At 55.6% G+C, this 20,414-nt stretch overlaps 2 protein-coding genes across 2 annotated transcripts; one reads left to right on the forward strand and one right to left on the reverse strand.

Moving 5' to 3' along the window:
- The first annotated feature begins 5,650 nt into the window (after positions 1–5,650).
- Positions 5,651–10,679, forward strand: LGALS2 (galectin 2). Its single transcript, XM_004418119.3, is given in 5 exon segments — positions 5,651–5,656; positions 8,953–9,035; positions 10,161–10,320; positions 10,485–10,506; positions 10,509–10,679. Coding segments are annotated over 5 exon segments (393 nt in total). The 3' UTR covers positions 10,631–10,679.
- Positions 10,680–10,815: 136 nt separating this feature from the next.
- CDC42EP1 (CDC42 effector protein 1) lies at positions 10,816–19,043 on the reverse strand. Its single transcript, XM_087448940.1, has 3 exons — positions 18,906–19,043; positions 13,864–14,631; positions 10,816–12,561 (listed from the first exon to the last, which is right to left on the reverse strand). The coding sequence occupies exons 2-3, from the start codon at positions 14,324–14,326 to the stop codon at positions 11,882–11,884; spliced, it is 1,143 nt and encodes a 380-aa protein (XP_087305066.1). The 5' UTR covers positions 14,327–14,631; positions 18,906–19,043; the 3' UTR covers positions 10,816–11,881.
- Between the last annotated feature and the right edge of the window lie 1,371 nt (positions 19,044–20,414).

Consider the following 20,414-nt stretch of genomic DNA (forward strand, 5'->3'; position numbering starts at 1 on the left):
ATCATTAAACAAGGAAGAGCCCTGGGCCGAGAGGCAAGGGCTCTGTGGAAGTCCCTTGGAGGACAGACAGTCGGCTGGTCAGAGCTGGAGAAGCAGGGCTGGATATTTGCTCAGGCAGCCCAAACATTCAAGCAGGCCTAATAATAATATTTAATAATAGCAAATATTTATTCAGTACTAAACATGGGTTGGCACTGTCCTTAGCACTTCACATACATTCTCCCTTAAGGTTCACAGCTACCCTTTGAGGTGTGACAGTTACAGTGCCCATTTTACAGATGGACAAACTGAAGCCCAGAGAGGTTATGTGACTTGTCAAAGGTCACACAGCTATAGAAAGGCCTCCCTATGCCTGAGGCTAACACACCTGAAGACAGATGGTGGGAATAGGAGGGTTTTTGATCTGCATGGCGATTGGAAAGCATAGATCATGAGCCCCAGCTCTGTCCAGGAGAGGCGGGGCCCCAAATTTGCTGGTGGGAGCATCTGGCCCCCTTGAGATGATACATCTGTCTCTCACCAGCATGTTTCTTCTTACCCTCCAAGCTCTGGTCCCAGGCTGCCCGGGGTCTGGGAGGATGGACACTGGCTTCCTAAGGAGACCTGTCCACCCGGGGCAGGGGAAGGAATGTGCTCACTAGGCAGAGTCCAGGCTGTGGGATGTTCACTGCAAATTCGCCCCGAGCTTCTGCCCTCTCCACTGTTCTCCTGGACACTTGGCTTCATCATCTCAGGTGAAACCTTTAGCCATTTAGGAATTCTCCCTCAAAGAGAGGAAGGAAGACACTTATTTATTCAATGTTTAGCATCTATTATGTACCCCACATGCTATGTATGTTAACTTTTTTAATGAAAAGTATCATTTTAAATTCTCACAATCACCCTGTGAAGAAGGTACTATTAGCTCCCTTTCACAGATGAAGAAACTGAGGCTCGAAGTGACTTGCCATGGCTACCCAGCTTGTAGGTGACAGAGCCAGCATGTGACATTTTCCCACTTGATGCCAAAAGCTTCGTGCTTTCTAGGGGCCCCCTCTCTGCCCAGCACCTCCTGGCCTCCCTGCTCCCTTGTCATCTCTAAAAGAGGATGCTGGGGAGGGGATGAGCAGGGAGGGAAGCAGAGGCAGACAGCATAGGTGTGTTGATCTGTTTGTTCTTTGGGAGGAGAAGGACAGGATAGGAAGCAAGCAGGGATCTCACAGGCCTCAGGACCAAAGTCCCGCAACAGCAGGAGGCCAGTGGGTGACAGTCACAGGAAACCATGGGCAACTTCTCTGTCGGGCGTAGCAGGCACAGTGCCTCGGGCCCAGGACACTTTAGGGGCCCACTGAAATTTTTTTTTTTTTTTGTGAGGAACATCAGCCCTGAGCTAACATCCATGCTAATCCTCCTCTTTTTGCTGAGGAAGACCAGCTCTGAGCTAACATCTATTGCCAATCCTCCTCCTTTTTTTTCCCCCAAAGCCCCAGTAGATAGCTGTATGTCATAGTTGCACATCCTTCTAGTTGCTGTATGTGGGACGTGGCCTCAGCATGGCCGGACAAGCAGGGCGTCGGTGTGCGCCCGGGATCCGAATCCGGGCCGCCAGTAGCAGAGGCGCGCACTTAATCACTAAGCCACGGGGCCGGCCCCCACCGAAATGTTTTAATCTCTTGTAAAATCAGAAGAAGAAAATGAGCTTTTAGGTATAAGGAAATGTTTTAATATATCACGTTGATGTATTTATTCAATGCAGTCATAAAATATAATTCTAAATACCTGTGTGTTTATGTATGTGTATATATATATATATATAAAATATATTTTTTTAATGTAGGAAGGGGCCCATGAAGGCAGAAGTACCTCAGGCTCACAGAGGTCATAATGGGGCCCTGGGAGGCTGCAAGAAGAACATTCCCACAGGCCTGGGGGTCAGACACAGCTGCCAGGTGGGAGTGAGCTGCTTCCCTCCCACAGCTGACACAGGTGGGGCACTGGGCTCCTGTACTAATAATAAATATTATCTGTTAACTATTAATGAAGTGCCAGACTTTATCTCCCTTAATCCTCACAAGACATTGTTCTCATTTTACAGAGGAGGACATTGAACTCAGAGAAGTTAAGTAACTGGGCCTGACATCACACAGCTAGGAAGCAGTGGAACAAAGTGCAGCCCTGTACTGTCCTCCAAATGACATTCGAGGACCTCCTCCTGCTCCAAGAGTCTGAGCCTTTCTGAAGCCTGCCATTGGGGTGTAATTAATTATTTTCTATTTTTTTCCTGTGCCCAAGCTTGTCTTCCACCTAGACTTGGTCCCTCTAAGGCCTGGTTATGTTTTATCCTTTTCTTCTATGGAGGCCTCAATCCATACATTTGAATACAGTCACTTGTGCTTGTGTTACATGAGGGAGACCCTGTGTGAGGGCTGCATAATAGTTCATTTATATTTTTGTAGCATCATTAACTTAGCCAATCCTGTATAATTGATATTTCACTTCTCAACTCTTCCTCAATGATTATTGTCACTATTTTTGCTATTCTGTAAGTGAGTCAATAAATATTTATTAAGCACTTGCGAAGTGCTGAGAACAACTTCCTGATCATCTGGCTTGATTCAAGGATAATGTTTGGCATATTGAGCAGAACATCTCAAAAACCTAAGAGAAGTGGCCAAAGTGGTAGTCAGAGGAAAATTCATAACCTTAAATGCATTTATTAGTATAGCAGAAAAGATGAAAAATTAATGAACTAAACTTCAACTCAATGAGCTAGAAAAAGAGCAATAAAATAAAAGAAAAACAAAAAGAAAAAGTTAATAAGCATAAAGACAGAAAAGAATGAAGGACAAAAAACCAACAGCTGGTTCTTTAAAAAGATTAATACAGCAGACTGTCTATGGACATGTGTGGACTGCAGATTCTTTAGTCAGGAGGCCTTCATGAATATTATTTCTCCCACCAAGCTTTTGATAACAGTTGGTCAGCAAAGTGTATTAGTCACCTACCGCTGTGTAACACATTAACCAAAACTTAGGGACTTAAAATAAGAAACACATTTCTCACAGTTCCTGTGGGTCAGGCATCCAGACAGGACTTTGCTGGATGCCTTCTGGCTCAGCGCCTCTCACATGGCTGCAGTCAAGGTGTCAGCTACACCAGCCATCCCCAGGTCCAAATGGGAGAAGATCCACTGCCTGGTTCACTCCCAGGGGTGTGGCAGGCCTCAGGTCTTCATGGGCCTCTCCATAGGGCTACTTACAACATGGCTTGCTTGCTTCCCCCAGAGCCAGGGCACAGAGGGAGAGAGAGAGAGTGAGAACGCAGTTTTTTCGTAACCTAATCTTGGAAGTAACATCCCATCATTTTTCCACATTCTAGTATTCTATTAGTTAGAATCAAGTCACTGGGTCCAGCCACACTCAAGGGGAGCCAATTATACATGGGTGTGAATAGCAGGAGGTAGGCATCATTGGGGCCATCTCAGAGGATGCGACCACACAAAGGGTTTAGAATCATACTCCTGGAGATCAAATATTCTTTTTACTAAGCGAGGGCAGTGTTACGTGCCGTGGCAGTCATCTGAGCAAAGGGTTGGTAGACGAGGCAAGCTCTACAGCTTACTGGTTGTATAACGCCTGGGAATCTTCTAGCCCCATCTGAAAAGTGGGGTGATGATAAAGATCCCCTTCAGAATTTATTGAGTTTATTGTGATGAGGGCTGGAGAAAGTGCTTTGTAAAGTGTGAAAATACCCTTCAGAAGGCAGGCATTATCAAGAGAACAAGGTTGGAGAGATTGTTGGTGATTTTATTTTTTTCCTTTTACGGTTTTTTTTTTGTTTGTTTTTAAAATCTTTCTTTGACGTAAAACATAAACACAGAAAAGTGCACAGTTCAGAAATGCAGTCATATTCCCTTGTTTTTTAAACATTCTTCTAAAACAAGTGAGCTTTTAAGTTCTTTTTACTTTGTGTACTTTCCAAAACCTTCTACAGTGAGCTAGAATTACTTCTATAATCAGAAAAATACCACCTATACAAGGTGTAGTTTCTGTTGATTAGAGCATTTCTGTTTAGACAGCACTTTCAGCTCCTTATCTCGCTTGGGCTTTACCATGGCCTCAAGAGAAAGGCCTGGAAGGGACTGATTTCCTTGTGGGTAAATGAGAAGATCACTCTTCTCTGGAGGGGGTTGGGGGGAAAGGGCAGGGGACAGAACGTGTTGTTGGCTCCTGGCACGGGAGGGCCCTCAGCACAGCCAGCCTCCCAGCACCCCACCCAGAGTGGCCTCCGCCAGCTCCAATGGAAAACCCTCTGGCTTGCCAAACCAGGGCTCTAGAAAAAAATCTATTTCTGGGAATATGCCCGAAATAAGTTGTCATGACGCAGCCAAAATTTATGTGCACATAGATTTAATGCAGCAGCATTTTTAACAGCAAACATTTAGAATTAATGTAAGTGTTCAGCAGAAGGAAATTGGTTGAATAAATTTAGTCATCGAAAGGTAGGATATTTCACTGCCATTAAAATATAATTCTGAAATATAGATTTGTGGGCTTTATTGTTTACTGAATGAAGCAGGATGAACAACCGCATAGACGGAGGGATGTCTATGATATAAATCAGCAGAAACCACGCAGAAGGAAATGTGCCAATAGAGTCAGCAGGTTCCTCCTGGGGGTGGGATTATGAGTGGTTTTTTTTCTTCTTCTTCTTCTTTTGTTTTTGCTGAGGAAGATTGGCCCTGAGCTAACATCCCTCGCGAATCTTCCTCGTGTTTTGCTTGAGGAAGATTAGCCCTGAGCTAATATCTGTGCCAATATTCCTCTATTTTGTATGCGGGACACCACTACAGCGTGGCTGACAAGTGGTGTAGGTCCGCCCCGGGAACCGAACCCATGAACCGGGCTGCTGAAGCAGAGCGCGCCGAACGTAACCACTATGCCGCTGGGCCAGTCCCTTTTCTTCTTTAATTCTCTAACTGCCTGTGGTAAGCGTGTCAATTACCTACGTAACAGAAGTAAAGACAAAACATTTAGATCGCCAGTACCCCCCACCTCAGCCCTCACTCCCTTCTCCACTTTTAAGTTTGTTGTGGATACTTCTAGACGTTGTCCTTGAATCCATCATGTATTGCTTTTAAAACTTACATGTACCATCAGAAAAATCATGGAGTGAGAGGAGAAAACAGAACAAAACAAAATACTCCCTCAAAATGAATTCCAACATCACGGAAAATGAGCAGCTTAGAGATTTTTCACAAAGCATGTCTTTCTGTTTAAGGATGAGGAGGAAGTGGGGCTCAGGGACGTTGGGTGGCCTGCCAAGCTCACACAGCGTTTGTGCCCGGCTCCTGGTGCACAGTCTGGCGCTCCCCCTGGCCGGGCAGCCTCCCTTGGGCTCTGGGAGGAGGAGGGAGGCTGGGCAGGAGGGAGGCCGGGAGGATGCTCTGGGCTGGGTGGGGTCGGTCCGGGTGAGGAGCCTTCCACCTGTTTGTTCTGGCTACCGGCGATGTGGGCAGACAGACACCCAGACAGAAGGGACCAAAGTCCGCATTTATGGCCTTGGGGGAGTTAATGTGTAATATTCTAGGATATATAAGCTGGACCGTGAAGGGAGACCCTGAGCCCAGGTCTCCGGGAGTTACCGAGAGCTGCCACCAGGAGCCGCCACCATGTCGGTGAGGATGCTGGCTCCCCCACCACCCACCTCCTCCATTCATCTGGGTCTTTGCCTGAGTGGGGGTGGGGCGGGGGTGCTGCGGGAAAACGTTGCTGCCCCTCTCCCGGCCTTGGTTTCCCCATCTGTATAGCGAGGAAGTTGGACAGATCGTCCCCCCAGCCCTTTAGCATGAAGGTTCTCTGCTCCCTCCACCACTGTCCTGCTGTGGGAGACTGAGCCTGTCTCCTCCCCAATCTAGACTCAGTTTTCTCATCAGTAATAACAATAGCAGTAATAATAATAATTACTGCTAACATCTATTGAGCTTCATAAAGATGAAGAACTGGGGCTCGGAGATTAAATGGCCCAAGGTTAGAATCTGTAAATTGCAGCACTTTGAGTGGATCCTCTTTGAGGTCATAGACTCTTTGATTCCAAACCTAGCTCTGTCATAGATTGCTGTGTGGCCTTGGACAAGTCACTACCCCTCTCTGAGCCTCAGTCTCCCTCCCACATTTGTGGAATTGGATCACAGATGGCATCTTCCGAGGATTAGATGGTGTATGTTGGTTTCCTGTGGCTGCTGTAACAAATTGATTCTCTCACAGTTTTGGAGGCTAGAGCTCTGTAATCAAGTTGTTGGCAGGGCCAGGCTCTCTTTGAAGGCTCTGGGGAGGATCCTTTCCTGTCTATTCCAGCTTCTGGTGGTTGCCAGCAGTCTGTGGCATTCCTCAGCTTGTAGCTTCACCGCTCCCACCTCTGCCTCCGTCTTCACAAGGCCTTCTCTGTGGGTCTGTCTCTGTGCCTAATTTCCCTCTTCTTGTAAGGACACCAGTCATACTGGATCAGGGCCCATCCTAAACCGGTACAAGCTCGTCTTAACTTGCTTACATCTGCAAAGACTTTATAGGTCGCATTCACGGGCTCCAAGTGGACATGATTTTTTGGGAGACATATTCAAGCCAGTACAGATGGGGTGAGGATGGAAGGTGACCGGAGCAGGTCAAGTGTGGAGGGATGATGCTCTCCCCCACCCACGCTCAGGGAGGATGTTTGTAGCCCCAAGATTTTCCTGACTTGCTCTTTCCCCTGGTTGTTCCACCCCTCCCCTCTCTGCCTCCTTCCCCAGAGACCACCTGGTCCAAATCTCTCATGTTACAGATGGGGGAACTGAGGTCCAGAAAGGGGCGCAGCTGGCCCCGGGTCACTCAGCCAGTTAGAGGCAGAGCTGGGACTAGCTCCCTGACCGCTGACACCTGCCCCCACCTCCCCCCAGCTTTGCCTCCCTGTCTCTCTCTGGGCCTCGAACTTTGTTGAGTCCGGACAAGGATCCTGGGCCTGTACACCCCCACAGGCAGCCCTGTCTGTCCAGATGTACCCCTGGCCCTGGCCTTTCTCACGCTCCTGCCCCACGGCAGCCCCCACCTCCATCTTGGGGGGCTTGGGTTCTTCTGTGTCAGCCAGGCAGCCCCCAGGAGGTATGAAGGGAGTGGGGGTGCTTCTCCCCACCCCAGCCCCACCCCGATGTTCCAGGGTCCTGGGGGGAGACAGGGAGGCTCGTCCTGCTCTTAGTGGTGGAAGTGTGCGTGTTGCAGAGTACGCATCTGTGGGTGCCTGTGAGTTCCTCATAACGTTTGAACCTCCTTGGGAGGGAGTGGATAATCTCCTCTCCAAGTGGTAAAGTTCTCTGTCTATCTGTGAGAGGCTGAAGGGAATTTTAATCCAGCCTGTCCAGTTCTAAAGATGGTGATCCAGCCATTGCATTAAGCATCATTCTGGGGGGTCAGGCCTCCTGCCTCCAAACCACGCTCTCTCTAAGGCAGAGAGATTTAGCCCCCCAGGGGACATTTGGCCACGTCTGGAGACATTGTTGGTTGTCACAACTCGGGGGAGGGTGCTACTGGCATCTGGTGGATGGAGACCAGGGACGCTGCTCAACCTCCTGCGATGAACAGCACAACCCCACCACAAAGAGTTCCCCGGCCCCAAGTGTCAGGAGGGCGGAGACTGAGAAAGCTGCTCTAGGGCATCGTGGTGTCTGACGGCCTTGCCCACTCTCCCGGGCGATGCACCGCCTCCTTCAGGCCTTCCTTCTAAAATGCACTGGCTCTGGGACAACTGGGCACCCCCCGAACCCGCGGATCACTTTCCTACTTCGCAGAAAGGAGGCTGCCGCCAGCGGGGGAGTACCGATCATCCTCTCATGGACACTGCCCTTGACTTACAGCAAAGCGCCCAGGCCTGTGCGTTGGCTCAGGGCTTCTCAGGTGTGCTCCTTCCAGAAAACAAACCAACAAGCATATCCATGAACGGAACTCCCATGATGTAAACGTGTTCTCCCACAAATCTTTGGGAGATTCTAAACCTTTGGTGCCTCCTGCATCCTGTCCAGCCCGACCCCACATCCTCCAATCATGGATGTGAAAAATGGACATTTTCTCAGTGTTGGGTAACAAGCTTTGGAAACCCAGCTTCCACCGCCTCCCTTTCAACCACAGTGCAGCTGTGGGAAGCTTCTGCTCTACAGAAATTCAGGCGCTGCCGAGGTCCTATGGAAAAAGAAGGAGTAAATGAATAATAACAATGAGTAATCATAATGACGGCCGTCACTCGATTTGCCTTCCGTCTGTGTCAGGCCCTATGAGTGGGGTTCACAAACATGATCTCGCTTCTTCCATCCAGCTTGAAGGTGGGCTGTTAACCTCAGGGCCTCCAACAGTGTCTGTCATAGAGCGGGCCTCAGCAACTGGTTTTGAATAAATCAAATTAGCCCATTTTACAGATGAGGAAAGTGAGGTTTGGAGAGGGACGCTGATGGACGTGTTCAGACACATGACTTATGGAGTTTTACAGATTCTTGGTTTCGAGTGGGCCAAGACCTGCAGGAAATAGTCATTTCCTGTTAGTAAAGTGACTCTAAGTTTGTGCAGGAACTGAACAAATCCTTGTTTGGGGGATTCTGCCAAGGGTGCCGTGCCTTCATCACTTGAACACATCTGGAACTGTGAGGTCAGCAGGGACCACTCTACCCATTTCACAGATGGGTGAACCGAGGTTACCTCAGCCGGGCCATCTCCCGATCCACTGCTCTTCTAATCAGGCTGGCGTGGAGAGAGAAGAAAACAGGGAGAGGGGGCTCTGGAAAGCTTTGATCCGAGCCTTCCAGCTCCTTCCCTTCCTAGTGCCCTCGTGTGTGTGGAGGGAAAGGGAGACCCATGGCCAGGTGGGACGACGCTGGTGAATGGGGGTCCCCACAGGAGAGCGTGGGGCGTGCGTGTGATCGATTCTTTGCGGGGTGTTTCTCTGTTGGCTCAGGGGAAATTTGAGATCACGAACATGGACATGAGGCTGGGGACGACTTTGAGGATCAAGGGCAAGATCGCCAGTGATGCTGATAGGTGAGCCAGGCTTGGGGGGTGGGGGGGACTGTCCACAGACCTGGAACAGGCGGGGCGGCCCTGTGAGACGGTCAGAGACGCGAGCCCCTTAGGCCAAGGGGGCCTTCCTGACATCCTCGCTCGCTCTCACCCCACTCCCACAGCCCTGCTGGCGGCTCCCCCGTCAGGGCCTGCCTTCACATCTGAGGCTGTGTCTGGGGACCCTCGGGGTTTCACAGCTCATGCCACGTGCTCTGTTCCTGGGCCCCAACAGACACTGAGGGGGCAGGCGGAGAAGCCCCTGGGGCTCTACCCAGCCCCTGTGGGGCGGTGTCTCTCCTGAAAGCCCAACCCACACCCCCCTCTGTACCAGGCTGAATGGCCAGAGGTGGGCCTGTCACACATGTTAAACCAGGGATAGTCACCAGGGGGCGCCAAGTGGTCTCGTTTGCATCCTGTTAGAACCAGACACATTACCCACCCCAGGGGTTCGGGCTCAGCATAGGCTCCCCTGGGGGCAGAGCAGCTTCCGTATTTCTTGGACTGATCTCCATCAACTTTTGGTTGGGGAGTGTGGGCAGACGCATGGGGTAGGAGCCAAGAGAAAAGTCGCCCCTCTCTTCTACTCAGGTCCCTCAAGGCTGCAGAAATGTGGGCTACCTCTGGTCTGAGACGTCCTCCTGAAGGCGCCCCATACTCAGAAGATCCTGCTCTCAGGGACCCTGAAGGTCTAACCCAGGCTCCTGTAGTGATCCTGCCAAGAGGTCACACAACCCCTGACCACATACCTCTAATGACAAGGAGCTCACCACCCTAGGTTGACAACTGTTATGACAAACTTTTTAGGTCTTCAGATAGCTAAGGATAGCAATTCTCTCTCGCAGGATAGACAGCCCCAATTCCTGCAACTGTCACTATCAGTTACCCTCCTGTTGAGAGCCTAAGTCTGCGCTTCAAATGCAACGTGATACTTCAGTGCCAAGTCTGACCAGGTTGCCACCTCCTTTATTTTTAAGGCACAGACCTCAGTTAATACGGCTTTTCTTTGGCGATTCTCCCAGCTTGTGGTCAACCAAAACCCTGCAACCCAAGCTGTTTTACCCAGGGCTGGCTCCTAATCCTTACCTGCTATCCCTTCCCCTGCAGCTTTGTGATTAATCTGGGCCAGGGGACAGATAAGCTGAACCTGCATTTCAACCCACGCTTCCGTGAATCCACCATCATCTGCAACTCACGGGATGGCAACAGCTGGGGGAAGGAGCAACGGGAAAATCACATATGCTTCAGCGCAGGGTCAGAGGTCAAGGTGAGGTCAAAGGGGAAAGGGGCCTGAGGAAGATGTCAAGGGGAGAGCCCAGATGGTAGGGCACCCTGGCCTAGACACGTGCCGGCACTGTTTGAGCCACCAGGCACCGCCCTGGCCCATTTCCAGGGTCCTCCTGCCTCCCTGACACCCCCTTCCCACCGCAGTTCATCGTGACCTTTGAGAATGACGATTCAAAGTGAAGCTGCCAGACTGGCACCTGTTGACCTTTCCCAGTAGGCTGGGCCACAGCCACGTGAGCTACCTGAGGATGCAGGGTGCGTTCAGCCTCTCCTCCTTCAAGCTTGAATGAGTGGTCAGCACCTCGCCAGGATGAAAGACACCCAGCCCGGACGCCCTCTCCTGAGCCTCTTCCCCCTCACACAGGGTCAGTAGCCTCCAGGGCCTGGCTCCCCACCTGCAGTTCCTGCCCCTCTGACCCCATTTTCCTCCCCCAAAACGAAGAACAAACAAAAGAATCCACCTTTGTCCAGTCCGTCTGTGGCAGCTGTGGTTAGTGTTGCCCACCCATTTTAATGCTCCCAGCATCCTCAGGGTACAGACGAGGAAACTGAGGCACAAAGTCATGGGACTGCCAAGTGGGGGCTGGGACACGCTCCCAAATACCCTAAGCACCCACTCCTGCCTACCTGTCCCCTATTATCACGGGGCCAAGTGCCAAGCTGCCCTGTGGGATTATGGGGCAGACACAGGCTCCAGGCACCTGGGCAGGGGCCGTTCCAGGAACTGCAGATAAGGGCTCCCACCTGCGCCTCTTATCGCGGGAACAGTCATTCCAGCCTGGTTACTCATTACCCCCCACCTCGGCCCTTCCCTCCCTGGGGACCGAGGTGGGGGTCCTTGCCTTTCCAAACCGGATGCTGAGGGTATTTACGCAGGTGGAGCAGGCGCTGTTCTCCCAGGTCCCCGACCATCTTGAAGGACACCTTTTATCAAAAAGCCTTTTTTAATCGGGGCCCAGAGGCAGGTCTGGGGTGCACAGCAAGGTGGGGTTCCTCCCCTGTGAGGTCCCACCTGACTTTTCTGAGGCTTCTGGGACCAGTGGGGGGTTCGAGTGGGAATGTAGGGGAAGCAGCCTTGGGAGGGCTGCATCCCTTGCTGGGGGCAGCTCCAGGACGAGCTGGGGCAGGCGGTCCCTTTGGGAGGGACAAAGGCCCTGTGTGGTAGGCTGCCCCCCGCCCCCTCAGCAAGGACAGCTTCCCCAGCACAAAGGCTGCACTGTGAGGCTGGCCCCTCCAGCTAGTGGGGGTGGCACGGGGTGGGGGGTGGACCTAAGGAATGGCCACTGGGTCCAGAAGGGCAGTGGGGGGAGGCAGGTCAGCCCAGCAGGGCCCACGGAAACACCCGGGTCCCAGAACAAGCCCGGTCTCTTGCGGCCTCCCTCCCATGCTCGTCCTGCAGAAGCATGGAGGGGTCTGGGAGCAACTTGGGCTCTCCTGTGTCGTTGGCAGGACTCTACTATCAGGGGAGGTGCTGGCTCTGCACCTGGGCTCAAGGGCAGTGCCCCGAGGCTGTGCAGGGTCCTGAGCCCACACCCGGCCACTCACACCTTGACCTCATCGTCCTCCTCGGCATCAGCAAACTCGAAGGTGTTTGCTTGCACCGTGCTGGGCACGGGGGCCCTGCTGCTTGCCTGGGGTGCCCCCCGCTCTTCGTCCAGGCTCTCCCAAGAGGCCTGAGCCTGGGGCAGCACCCCCACCAGCTCCTGCCCAGCATCCATCTCAGTGTAGTGGCGGCTGCCCTGGCTGCAGCCCCAGCCTGCTCCCCAGTGCCTGCCAGGAGCCATGTCAGCAGGTGCACGGGGACGTTCTCCTACAGGGCTGGCCCTCGCCTCAGCCACTGGGCCCAACCCAGCGGTTACCCCATTGGGGCAGTGTCCACGGGGTGGGGGGCTGGAGGCAGGGGCTGGGGGTCTTGCGGCAGGGATTGGGGGGCTCGCAACAGGGGGTGGGGGGTTTGCAACAGGGGCTGGGGGGCTTGTAGCAGTGGCTGAGGGGTTTGCGGCTGGGGCTGGGGCCTCAGCTGCAGAGGCTTCCGAGAGGCTCATGACCCCCAAGAGCTCGCTGAGGAGAGAGGGCCCAAGGTCGAGGTCCAGGCGAAAGGAAAGGAGGGAGTCCGAGCGGCGGAGCTCAGGCTCAGGGGGGAAGGAGCTCTCACGGTCTCGCTCACGAGCCTTTTCCTGGCGAGGCAGGCGGGAGATGGTGCAGAACCCGGAGTCCAGGCCTAGAAGAGAAACAGGGAGCGGGGTCACAGCTGGGGAGGGGCCAGCCAGGACCAACCGCAGCCTGCTACGTGGCCTCTAGCAAGTCCCTCCCCACCTGGCCTCAGTTTCTCCCATCTTTGCAACAAAGGGAACCCTGTAGTCTCTCGTATGATCCTCCTCTCAACCCTGAAGCTCAAAATTGACATCCTCATTCACGTTTTGCAGATGAATAAAGTGAGGCTCAGGTTGGGATGAGGGGAAGGGCTTGCTCAGGGCCAGAGTCTGATGGGGTGGAGCCAAGCCTGGAGCTCAGATCTCCTGACTCAAGTCCCGGCTGTGAACTTGGCCATGGCCCTGGTCCCCTGCCATGACAGTGGCCGACGGCTGCAGGTGAACCCACAGCATGTGGGCTGGTTTGTGGGCACAGGGATGGAACCAGCAGCCAGAGTCTGACTGCAAAGAAATCAGCCTCAAAGCACAGGCAGATGCCCTCCAAAAGTTCTTGTGGTGCAGCGCCCGGCTCCATGACCACCAGGCCCGAGACAGAGTGGGGTTACTGCGGACCAGCCCTCAGCGGGGTTCTGAGCAGATGCCCGGGAGCCGGGAGCACAGGAGGAAGCCTCTGGCGGTCAGGCACAGCCGCAGGGCAGGGAATGGCCACGAGGTGGCAGCAGAGGCCCCGGTTCCCAGGTGAGCTGTCCAGCCCAGACGAGCGGCACCCGCCACTTCCCACCAGGGCAGGAAGGGCCTCTGGCTTCTGTCCACATGAGCGGTTTCCCAATTTGTCAAGTTACAGGAACCTCTGTTCGAATAACAACACAACAACGGCTCCCGTGTCCTGAGCGCCTACTATGTGCTGGATTCTGGGCCACACCTGATGCACTGATTCTTAGCAATGACCCTAAGGGACCCATCATACAGGCCAGGACTTGACGTCACAGAGGTCAGTCAGCTCACTGGAAATCAGGCAGAACCAGGACTTGAATCCAGAGCCCAGGCTCTTGGTCTCCCCACTCTATCACCCTGACCCAAGGGGGCTGCTTCGGTTGAAGGAGGGAGGAGGTGGGCTGGCCCAGCCGAGGGCCCAGAGAGGGGAGGCAGGTTAGGGGTAGGCAGAAGGCAAACCCCATCTCCTCGCCTGTCAGCCTCAGTGTGTTTTGGAAAGTGGGTCCCACCCCTCACCCACTCCCCATCCACGGTCGGGGGTTTGGGCCTGATCTCCATGGTGCGGCCAAGCTACTATAGGGGTTGTGAGCTCTGGCTGAACCGTCGAACCCTCTGGGCTCAGCCTCTGAACAACGGGTGCAGAGCCCGTGCCTCACCATAACTGGAGTGGCCGTCCGTAGAGGCGGCAGGGCTGCGGTCGAAGCTGCGATTGCCCACCACGAGGCTGTCATAGGCGGCCTGGTTGAGCTGGGGCAGGGAGATGGCGTTCTTGATGATGGGCGAGATGGCAGGTGGCGCGGGCGAGGGTGCGGGCGGGGACGCCATCCGCCGGGGGGGCGCCCCCACCCTGCGCACCTGTTGCAGCTTCTTTGCCAGAAAGCTGCGGGGTGAGCGGTGGTGGCCCCTGGAGCTGCCCCCGTGGTTGCTGAGGAAGGATGTGTCGCCGAAGACGTCCCCACCGCGGCCCACGTGCATGGTGTGGCGGAAGTCCCCGAGTGGGGGGCTGATCATGTCTGCCGTGAGCCGCCTCTTCCCCTGTGAGCTGGACACCCAGCCCACGGGCGAGAGCTTGCCCAGGCTCATGGTGGGGGCTCCTCCGGCCCCCTGGGGACCTGGCATCAGCTCTGGCTGTTCACAGCTGCTGGTCCATGCCCACCTGGGGCCTGGGGAGGGCAAAGGGCTGCGCTCAGGGTCTGCGTCTCAGCTCTCTCCTTCCTGGTGGAACGGGGTGGATGGAGGCTGCCCTGCTGCTCTCCTAAGGTGCGGCCCCCAAAGGCTGAGGCTGTGGGGGGTCCATGGCTTTTCTCTCTCGGAGGCCGGGCTCCTGGCCCTGTGGCAGCAGCTGGAGATGTTCCGTCCAAGGACAGAAGGCACGAGATGTGCCTCAAATGCGGACAGAGCCTCTCCTGCCCAGGGGTGGAGACCTGAAAGAAACACACAGAAAAGTGATGGTAGGCCAGGGGGATTCTGAGTCCAAATAATAACAGCTAAAGAGGACAGACGATTACCCCCAGCTACAGGGATGTGGACCACCGACAAAATGCCGACAGATGCAAAGGAGGACACGCCGTGAGTCCATGTATAGGACATTTAAGAACAGGCAAAACTCAAAAATACTGATAGAAATCAGAATTGTGGTTGCCTTTGAGCAGTATTGACTGGGAGGAGCCCAAAAAATTCATTGAGCTGTATACTTAAGATGTGTATCAGTAAAGAGTATGAGGGTCAGGGCCGGCCCCGTGGCTTAGCGGTTAAGTGTGCATGCTCCGCTACTGGCGGCCCGGGTTCAGATCCCGGGCGCGCACCGACGCACCGCTTCTCTGGCCATGCTGAGGCCGCGTCCCACATACAGCAACTAGAGGGATGTGCAGCTATAACACACAACTATCTACTGGGGCTTTGGTGGAAAAAATAAATAAATAAAAAATTAAAAAAAAAAAAAAGAGTATGAAGGTCATTATACAGGGCCCACTCATGAAGCACCTACTAAGTGCCAGGGCCTTCTGTCCATCCCTCATTTAACCCACACAACAGCCCTGAGGGAGGCACTAGATTCCAGAGGAGAAACTGAGGTGCAGAGAAGTGCAGTGACTTGCCTGAGGCCACACAGTAGGAAATGGTGAAGCAGGGCCCCCCAAACCTCGAGAACCAAGCTACACTGCCTCCTGCTGGCGGGTTGAGCAAGTCACCTCCCTTCCCTGTGGGTTAAACTGTCTTCCACTCAGAGAGGTCCAGCGGGAGGAGGTGCCCCGCCCAAGGCCGGGTGAACTACTCTGTAAACAGCCTGAGCAGACGTTCCTCAGAACCCTCCGCCTTCAAGGTGCTTCCTGGAAAAAGGATCCTGTGCTCAAAAGTGGCTTTTGCCAGCTGCCTCCTGCATGCCCGAGCATAGTCAAGGCTCTGAGAAGGCCTTCGGGAAAGAACCTTATCTTAGTTTGTCAAGTTGACGTAGGAGCCTTGTCGTCAGGGAACAAGTTTTGGAAGAAACTCAATTGGTGCCAAAAGCCATTCCTTGCTCACTCCCTCCCCTTCTAATCTGCCCCCCAACTCCTCCCCAGCCCCAGTCTTCTCTAAGCTTCTCTTGGTCTGACCTCATCCCTTCCAGTATCATAGAAAGTGTGGGCTGGAGGACACCTGCAAGCCTGTGGTCTGACCTCTGGTTTTCCTGGGGCTCAGAGAGGGGCCAAGCTTGCTCAAGGTCATTCGAGAGAGCTAGCTGAGACTTGAACTCAGAGCCTCTGACTCACGTCGCCTTTACTGGCTCTGGAGCCCAGTCTTGTGTCCCCAGAGCCGCCACGCACGCTGAGTGTGGGGCAGCGGCCTGGATTTTCCTGCCTTCCTCCCTCCCAGGACCCAGCTTGGGCTCTGCAAGCTGCAAGTGCCCGATTAATTCTGGTTTAGTCACAGGAGACCTTTGTGACAACCTTCATGCCAAACGATCACCTCTTGCTACCTTCCAAGTGAGGCAGGAGAGGGATGCAGTGGCCTCACAATGTGACCTTGGGCAAGTCACTTACCTCCCCCAACCTGGGACCTCAGCTGATGAAAGCTGATAACGATCCTTAACAAGAACACCTAGATCTCAGTCTTAACTTTTTTTAAAAAAAATTTGCTGCCACCTCCAAGCATAAAAATCTCAGTATTGCCCTTTGAATGTTATTTGAAATTCAAAATAGGTTAAATAACAAGATAAAAACAGGGAAGGCAATAAGACAAAGCTAGCTTTGTTTTCTGACTACATTCTCTTCCCTTCCCACCATCTGATCCTCCCCCAAACCTAACTCCTCCCCCCGGGGGGGGCGGTTCTGAATCATCCCTTTCCCTGGCACCCCCAGCACCGAGAAGGCCTCGTGGAATGTTTGCTGAAGTGATGAAGCGCTCTGCCGTTGGCCAGCCGTTCCATGATGTCATCTGATTCTCCAACGGCCCCGAGAAGCCGCAGGGTTAGCCCGTTTACCAGGAGAGCCAAGGCTCCGAGGGAAGGGACCTGGCCAAGGTCACGTGGCAGGTTTGCCTGCTCTGCAGAGATGAGGCATGAATCTCTGGGGAAAGGCACTGGGGGGGAGGTCATTCTGGAACATCACATGGAGAGGTCACTGTGTGACACCCTGCCCACTGCCAAAGAGAGACCCGGCCGAGTTGTGGGGCCGGGACTGGGCACTGCTACCGGGGGCCTGTTTCCCCACGTGGAACATGAGAACAGCAGCGAAGGCTGGCCCCCTCCCAGGGGAGCTGTAAGAGTGGAAGGTGCTGTAACTAAACCCTCAGATCCTGAGGCAGGGCAGCCTGGGGTTCAAATCCAACATCCTTACGCTGACATCTCATTCTGGGGACCCTTGGTGGCAGCTATTTGGCACTTGATGCTGGCCACGGGGTACTGCTGGCCATCAGGTGTGCCCTTCCTGGCCCTAGAGTACGCGGGGCTCTGTCTCTGGTCCTGGGGTAAGGCCCATCTCCCTCGCCAGCCCAGGAATACTACACGCTAATGCTCACAACGCCCCTTTACAGATGAAAACGAGGCACAGAAAGGGAATTGACTCGCCCCAGGTCACAGAGCGAAAGAAGTGGTGTGGCTGGGGATCCCCCCCAGGATTCTACCAACGTCGATAGTAAATGCCGGGGGAGGGGGGAGACCATAGGGGCACAGGGAGAGGTGTTGGAAGACGCGAGGCCCAGCCGCTGCGCAGGGAAGGGCAGGCCTGGGAGACAGGAGACAGCTCTGCAGATTCAGTGCCTGCGACCTGGACATGAGTGGTCACCGCGCAGCCGCAGCGTCCCAGGGCCCTCATATTCGCCCCACAGAGGACAGTCAGGCCCGGGCACGGGGGAGGAGCTTACTCAATGGTGGTAATGACCGCAAGGACGAGGTGTGGGGCGGGTGGTAGGGAACGTGCGCTCGGAGAGGCCAACAGGGGCCGCTGTGGAGGCGCGTGTGGCTGGGAGAGGCCGGGGGCGTCCGACGGCGGCGTGCGGGGCAGAGCGGAGGCAGGGGCCGGCGCTCACCTGGGGGCCACCCGCAGGCCGCCGCGTGCGCCCGCGGCACCACCTCTCGTCCTGGAGGCCACTGGCGTGCACACAGCCCCTCCCCGCGAGTGTCCAGCTGGGTAACACCACCCCCACCGCTGGACAGCGGGACCTTGTCTTGGTTGGGGCTGCTCTGGCCTCTGGAATAAAGCGTTCATTCCCGGGGGGCTGGCTCCTCATGCCCCTCAAAGTCCAGCCGCTTCAAGGTGGAGAGACAGGGAAACTGAGCCCCGAATGGGGGGGACAAGCTGTCTGCGGTGGCAGCGGGGACCCCGTTCTCAGGACTCTGAAGGGGGCAGGAGGAGGGAGCCCCATGGGCCAGAGGGGAGGAAGGAGGAAGGGGAGGAGAGAAGCTTCTTGCCCCACCACCCCAAGTCAGAGCTGAATCAGCCCTCGACTGGGCGAGACGGAGCGGCCGCGGGCAGAGTCTCCCCCAGTCCCGGGTTCCAGTGCCCGCGCCGCGTTTCGTGCGGCTGTGGCCTCCGGGACAGTCCTTTCGCCTCTCTGAGCCTCAGTTTCCCGGTCCAGAAAATGGGTTTCAAACTTCGCGAGTCTTGCATGGTTCGGCAAGAACAGAACAATCTCGAGGGCAGTCGGGAGTGGAAGTCCGGGAAAGACTTGAGCCATAAAGCATCCCCTCCGGGAGGCAGGGGTTAGCGTGCGGAGGGTCGCTCCGCGGGGGAAAGGGGCAGCCGGCTGCCTTGGCCCGAGGGGAACCGGACAGGATGACCTCATCCGCTGCTCGGGCCTGGAATGCGGCGGTTGGGGAGGGGGCAGGGTGCCTGGTCCATCTCGCCAGCGGTTCCCCCCCACTTCCCGCTCTCCGCGCCGGCCTCCTCGCCGGCCGACACGTCGCCCCCTCCCCGTTCCTTCCCTTCCTTTCCCAGGGCAGGAAGGAGCGTAGACGGCCCGCTCGCCCCCTCCTCCCGCAACCGCGTCCACCACTCACCCCCTCCGCCCGCCTCGAATATTGCAAAACAACCCGAAAACTTGGAGCGTCCCGGTGGCGCTCCCGCGGCCAGCGCTCCGGGCCTTCGTCTTGGCACCGGGGGCGCTTTGGCAGGCTGGCCCCCTTCCCCGACCCCAGCCCCCGAGAGCCTAGCAGGGTGCAGAGTCCTCGCGGGCGTACACGCCCACCCGGGGCTCGAGGACCCACGGGCCGGCCGGCTGTTACCTTCTCTCCGCGAGGCCCGGGGGCGGGGGTGGAAGGGCGTCCGCGGCGGCAGCGCGTCCCGGCGCGCAGCCCGGGCGAGTCGCTGGGCCGGTCTGCGCCGCCCTGGCCGCGGGCTCCGCGGGCTGGCTCCGGGGGCGGGGGCGGGGTGTGGGCGCGCTCCCTCCCCCCGCCTCTCTCCTCCCGCCCGCGGGCGGGGCCGGGCCCCCTCCCGGGCACCGAGCGGCGGCGAGGGCTGGAGGGGGCGCCAGGCCAGGCCCTTGCCCGCTGCCCGGGGGCAGGGGGCGCCGGGGAATGTGCGGGTTGCCGGGCCGAGGTGACTCGGGTCCTCTGCCGTCAGCCCCTCCCCCACTGGCTCCCCGCGTGGCCTTGGGGCGCCCTGACCCGATAACTCTGCTCCTGGGCTCTCCAGCCGCTCGCTGCGGGAGTTTGGGGAAGTCGGATCCCGCACGCCTTGAACGCCCTAGAGACCCGCTTAGACCTGAGTTCTACAGTCCCTTTCTCCCAACCCCCATTCCTTTCAATCCAATACGGCTCCACGGGTGCCAGGACACAGACTTGAGCCAGACTGGGGCACAGGCCACTGGTAGAGTGGTGTGATGTGGTGGTCAAGGTGGTGGATCCCGGAGCCCAAGAGCCTGGCTTCCTATCCTGCCCGGGCCACTCCTTAGCTTTTCTGTGCCTCGGTTTTCCCATCTGTTTAATGGGATAATAACAGCAGGCATCAGATGCTGTGTTATTAAGTGTTCTCTGCTGTGTCAGCGCCTAGGAGGCTTGCTGAACAGGTAAATGGGATCACATCTCGGATGGATGGATTCAGAAGGCTTTACTGAGCACCCATCAACCCTGCCTGTGAGGGGCAGGGAATCAGCCCTGCGTAGGACCCTGTGCCATCCTCAAGGAGGGGAGACAGAGCTCTGATCCTGGCCTCATGTGGTTTAGCCCTCCTTTGATGCTCGCCTTGGACTGGGAGCTCCTGGAGGACAGGCAGGAAATCCTGGGGGCTGTCCTTGCTCAGAGAGACCCCTCACACAGCCTGCAGGGGAGGAGAGGGGCTCGGCAGGTTCCCTAGAGGAGGCGACACCAGAGTTAAGCTGTAAAGGACACACAGGCGGGGGCGGGGGCAGAGGAAGTGCCAGAAAGCTGGCAGGAGATGGCTCAGCAAAGGCTTGGAGCTAAGGATCCGCATGGAGGAGGCAGGTGGGCTGCAGGAAATAGTCTGAGCGCTGTCCAGGCTGGGGACGTGGAGCCCTCTTTACACACAGATGGAGGAGGCAAGGGTTTTGCCTCTTTCGTCGGCTCCCTGATTCCTCTTGCTGGCCACCACGGGGGTTATTTCCCCAGCTGGACAGATGGGGAAACTGAGGTGTAGAGAATTCCAGCACTGGCTCAAGCGGCGCAGCGATAGGACTGAGACTCCACTGGGTCAGAGCCCTTTCCCTGGGGTCAGGCTGGGAGGCGCTTTTTCCGGGGGAGAATTTGGAACAGTCTCAGAGGTACTGAAGAGATTGG

The sequence above is a fragment of the Ceratotherium simum genome, chromosome 25 (assembly GCF_057802395.1).
Source record: "Ceratotherium simum simum isolate JZ-2026a chromosome 25, ASM5780239v1, whole genome shotgun sequence".
In the NCBI taxonomy this organism is placed as follows: Eukaryota; Metazoa; Chordata; class Mammalia; order Perissodactyla; family Rhinocerotidae; genus Ceratotherium; species Ceratotherium simum.

Excerpts from the sequence above, each read along its gene's own strand:
- CDC42EP1 (XM_087448940.1), bottom strand. The coding sequence starts at position 14,326 with ATGCCAGGTCCCCAGGGGGCCGGAGGAGCCCCCACCATGAGCCTGGGC. Across the intron at positions 12,562-13,863 it reads GGACGGCCACTCCAGTTATG|GCCTGGACTCCGGGTTCTGC; the intron begins GTGAGGCACGGG and ends TTTCTCTTCTAG.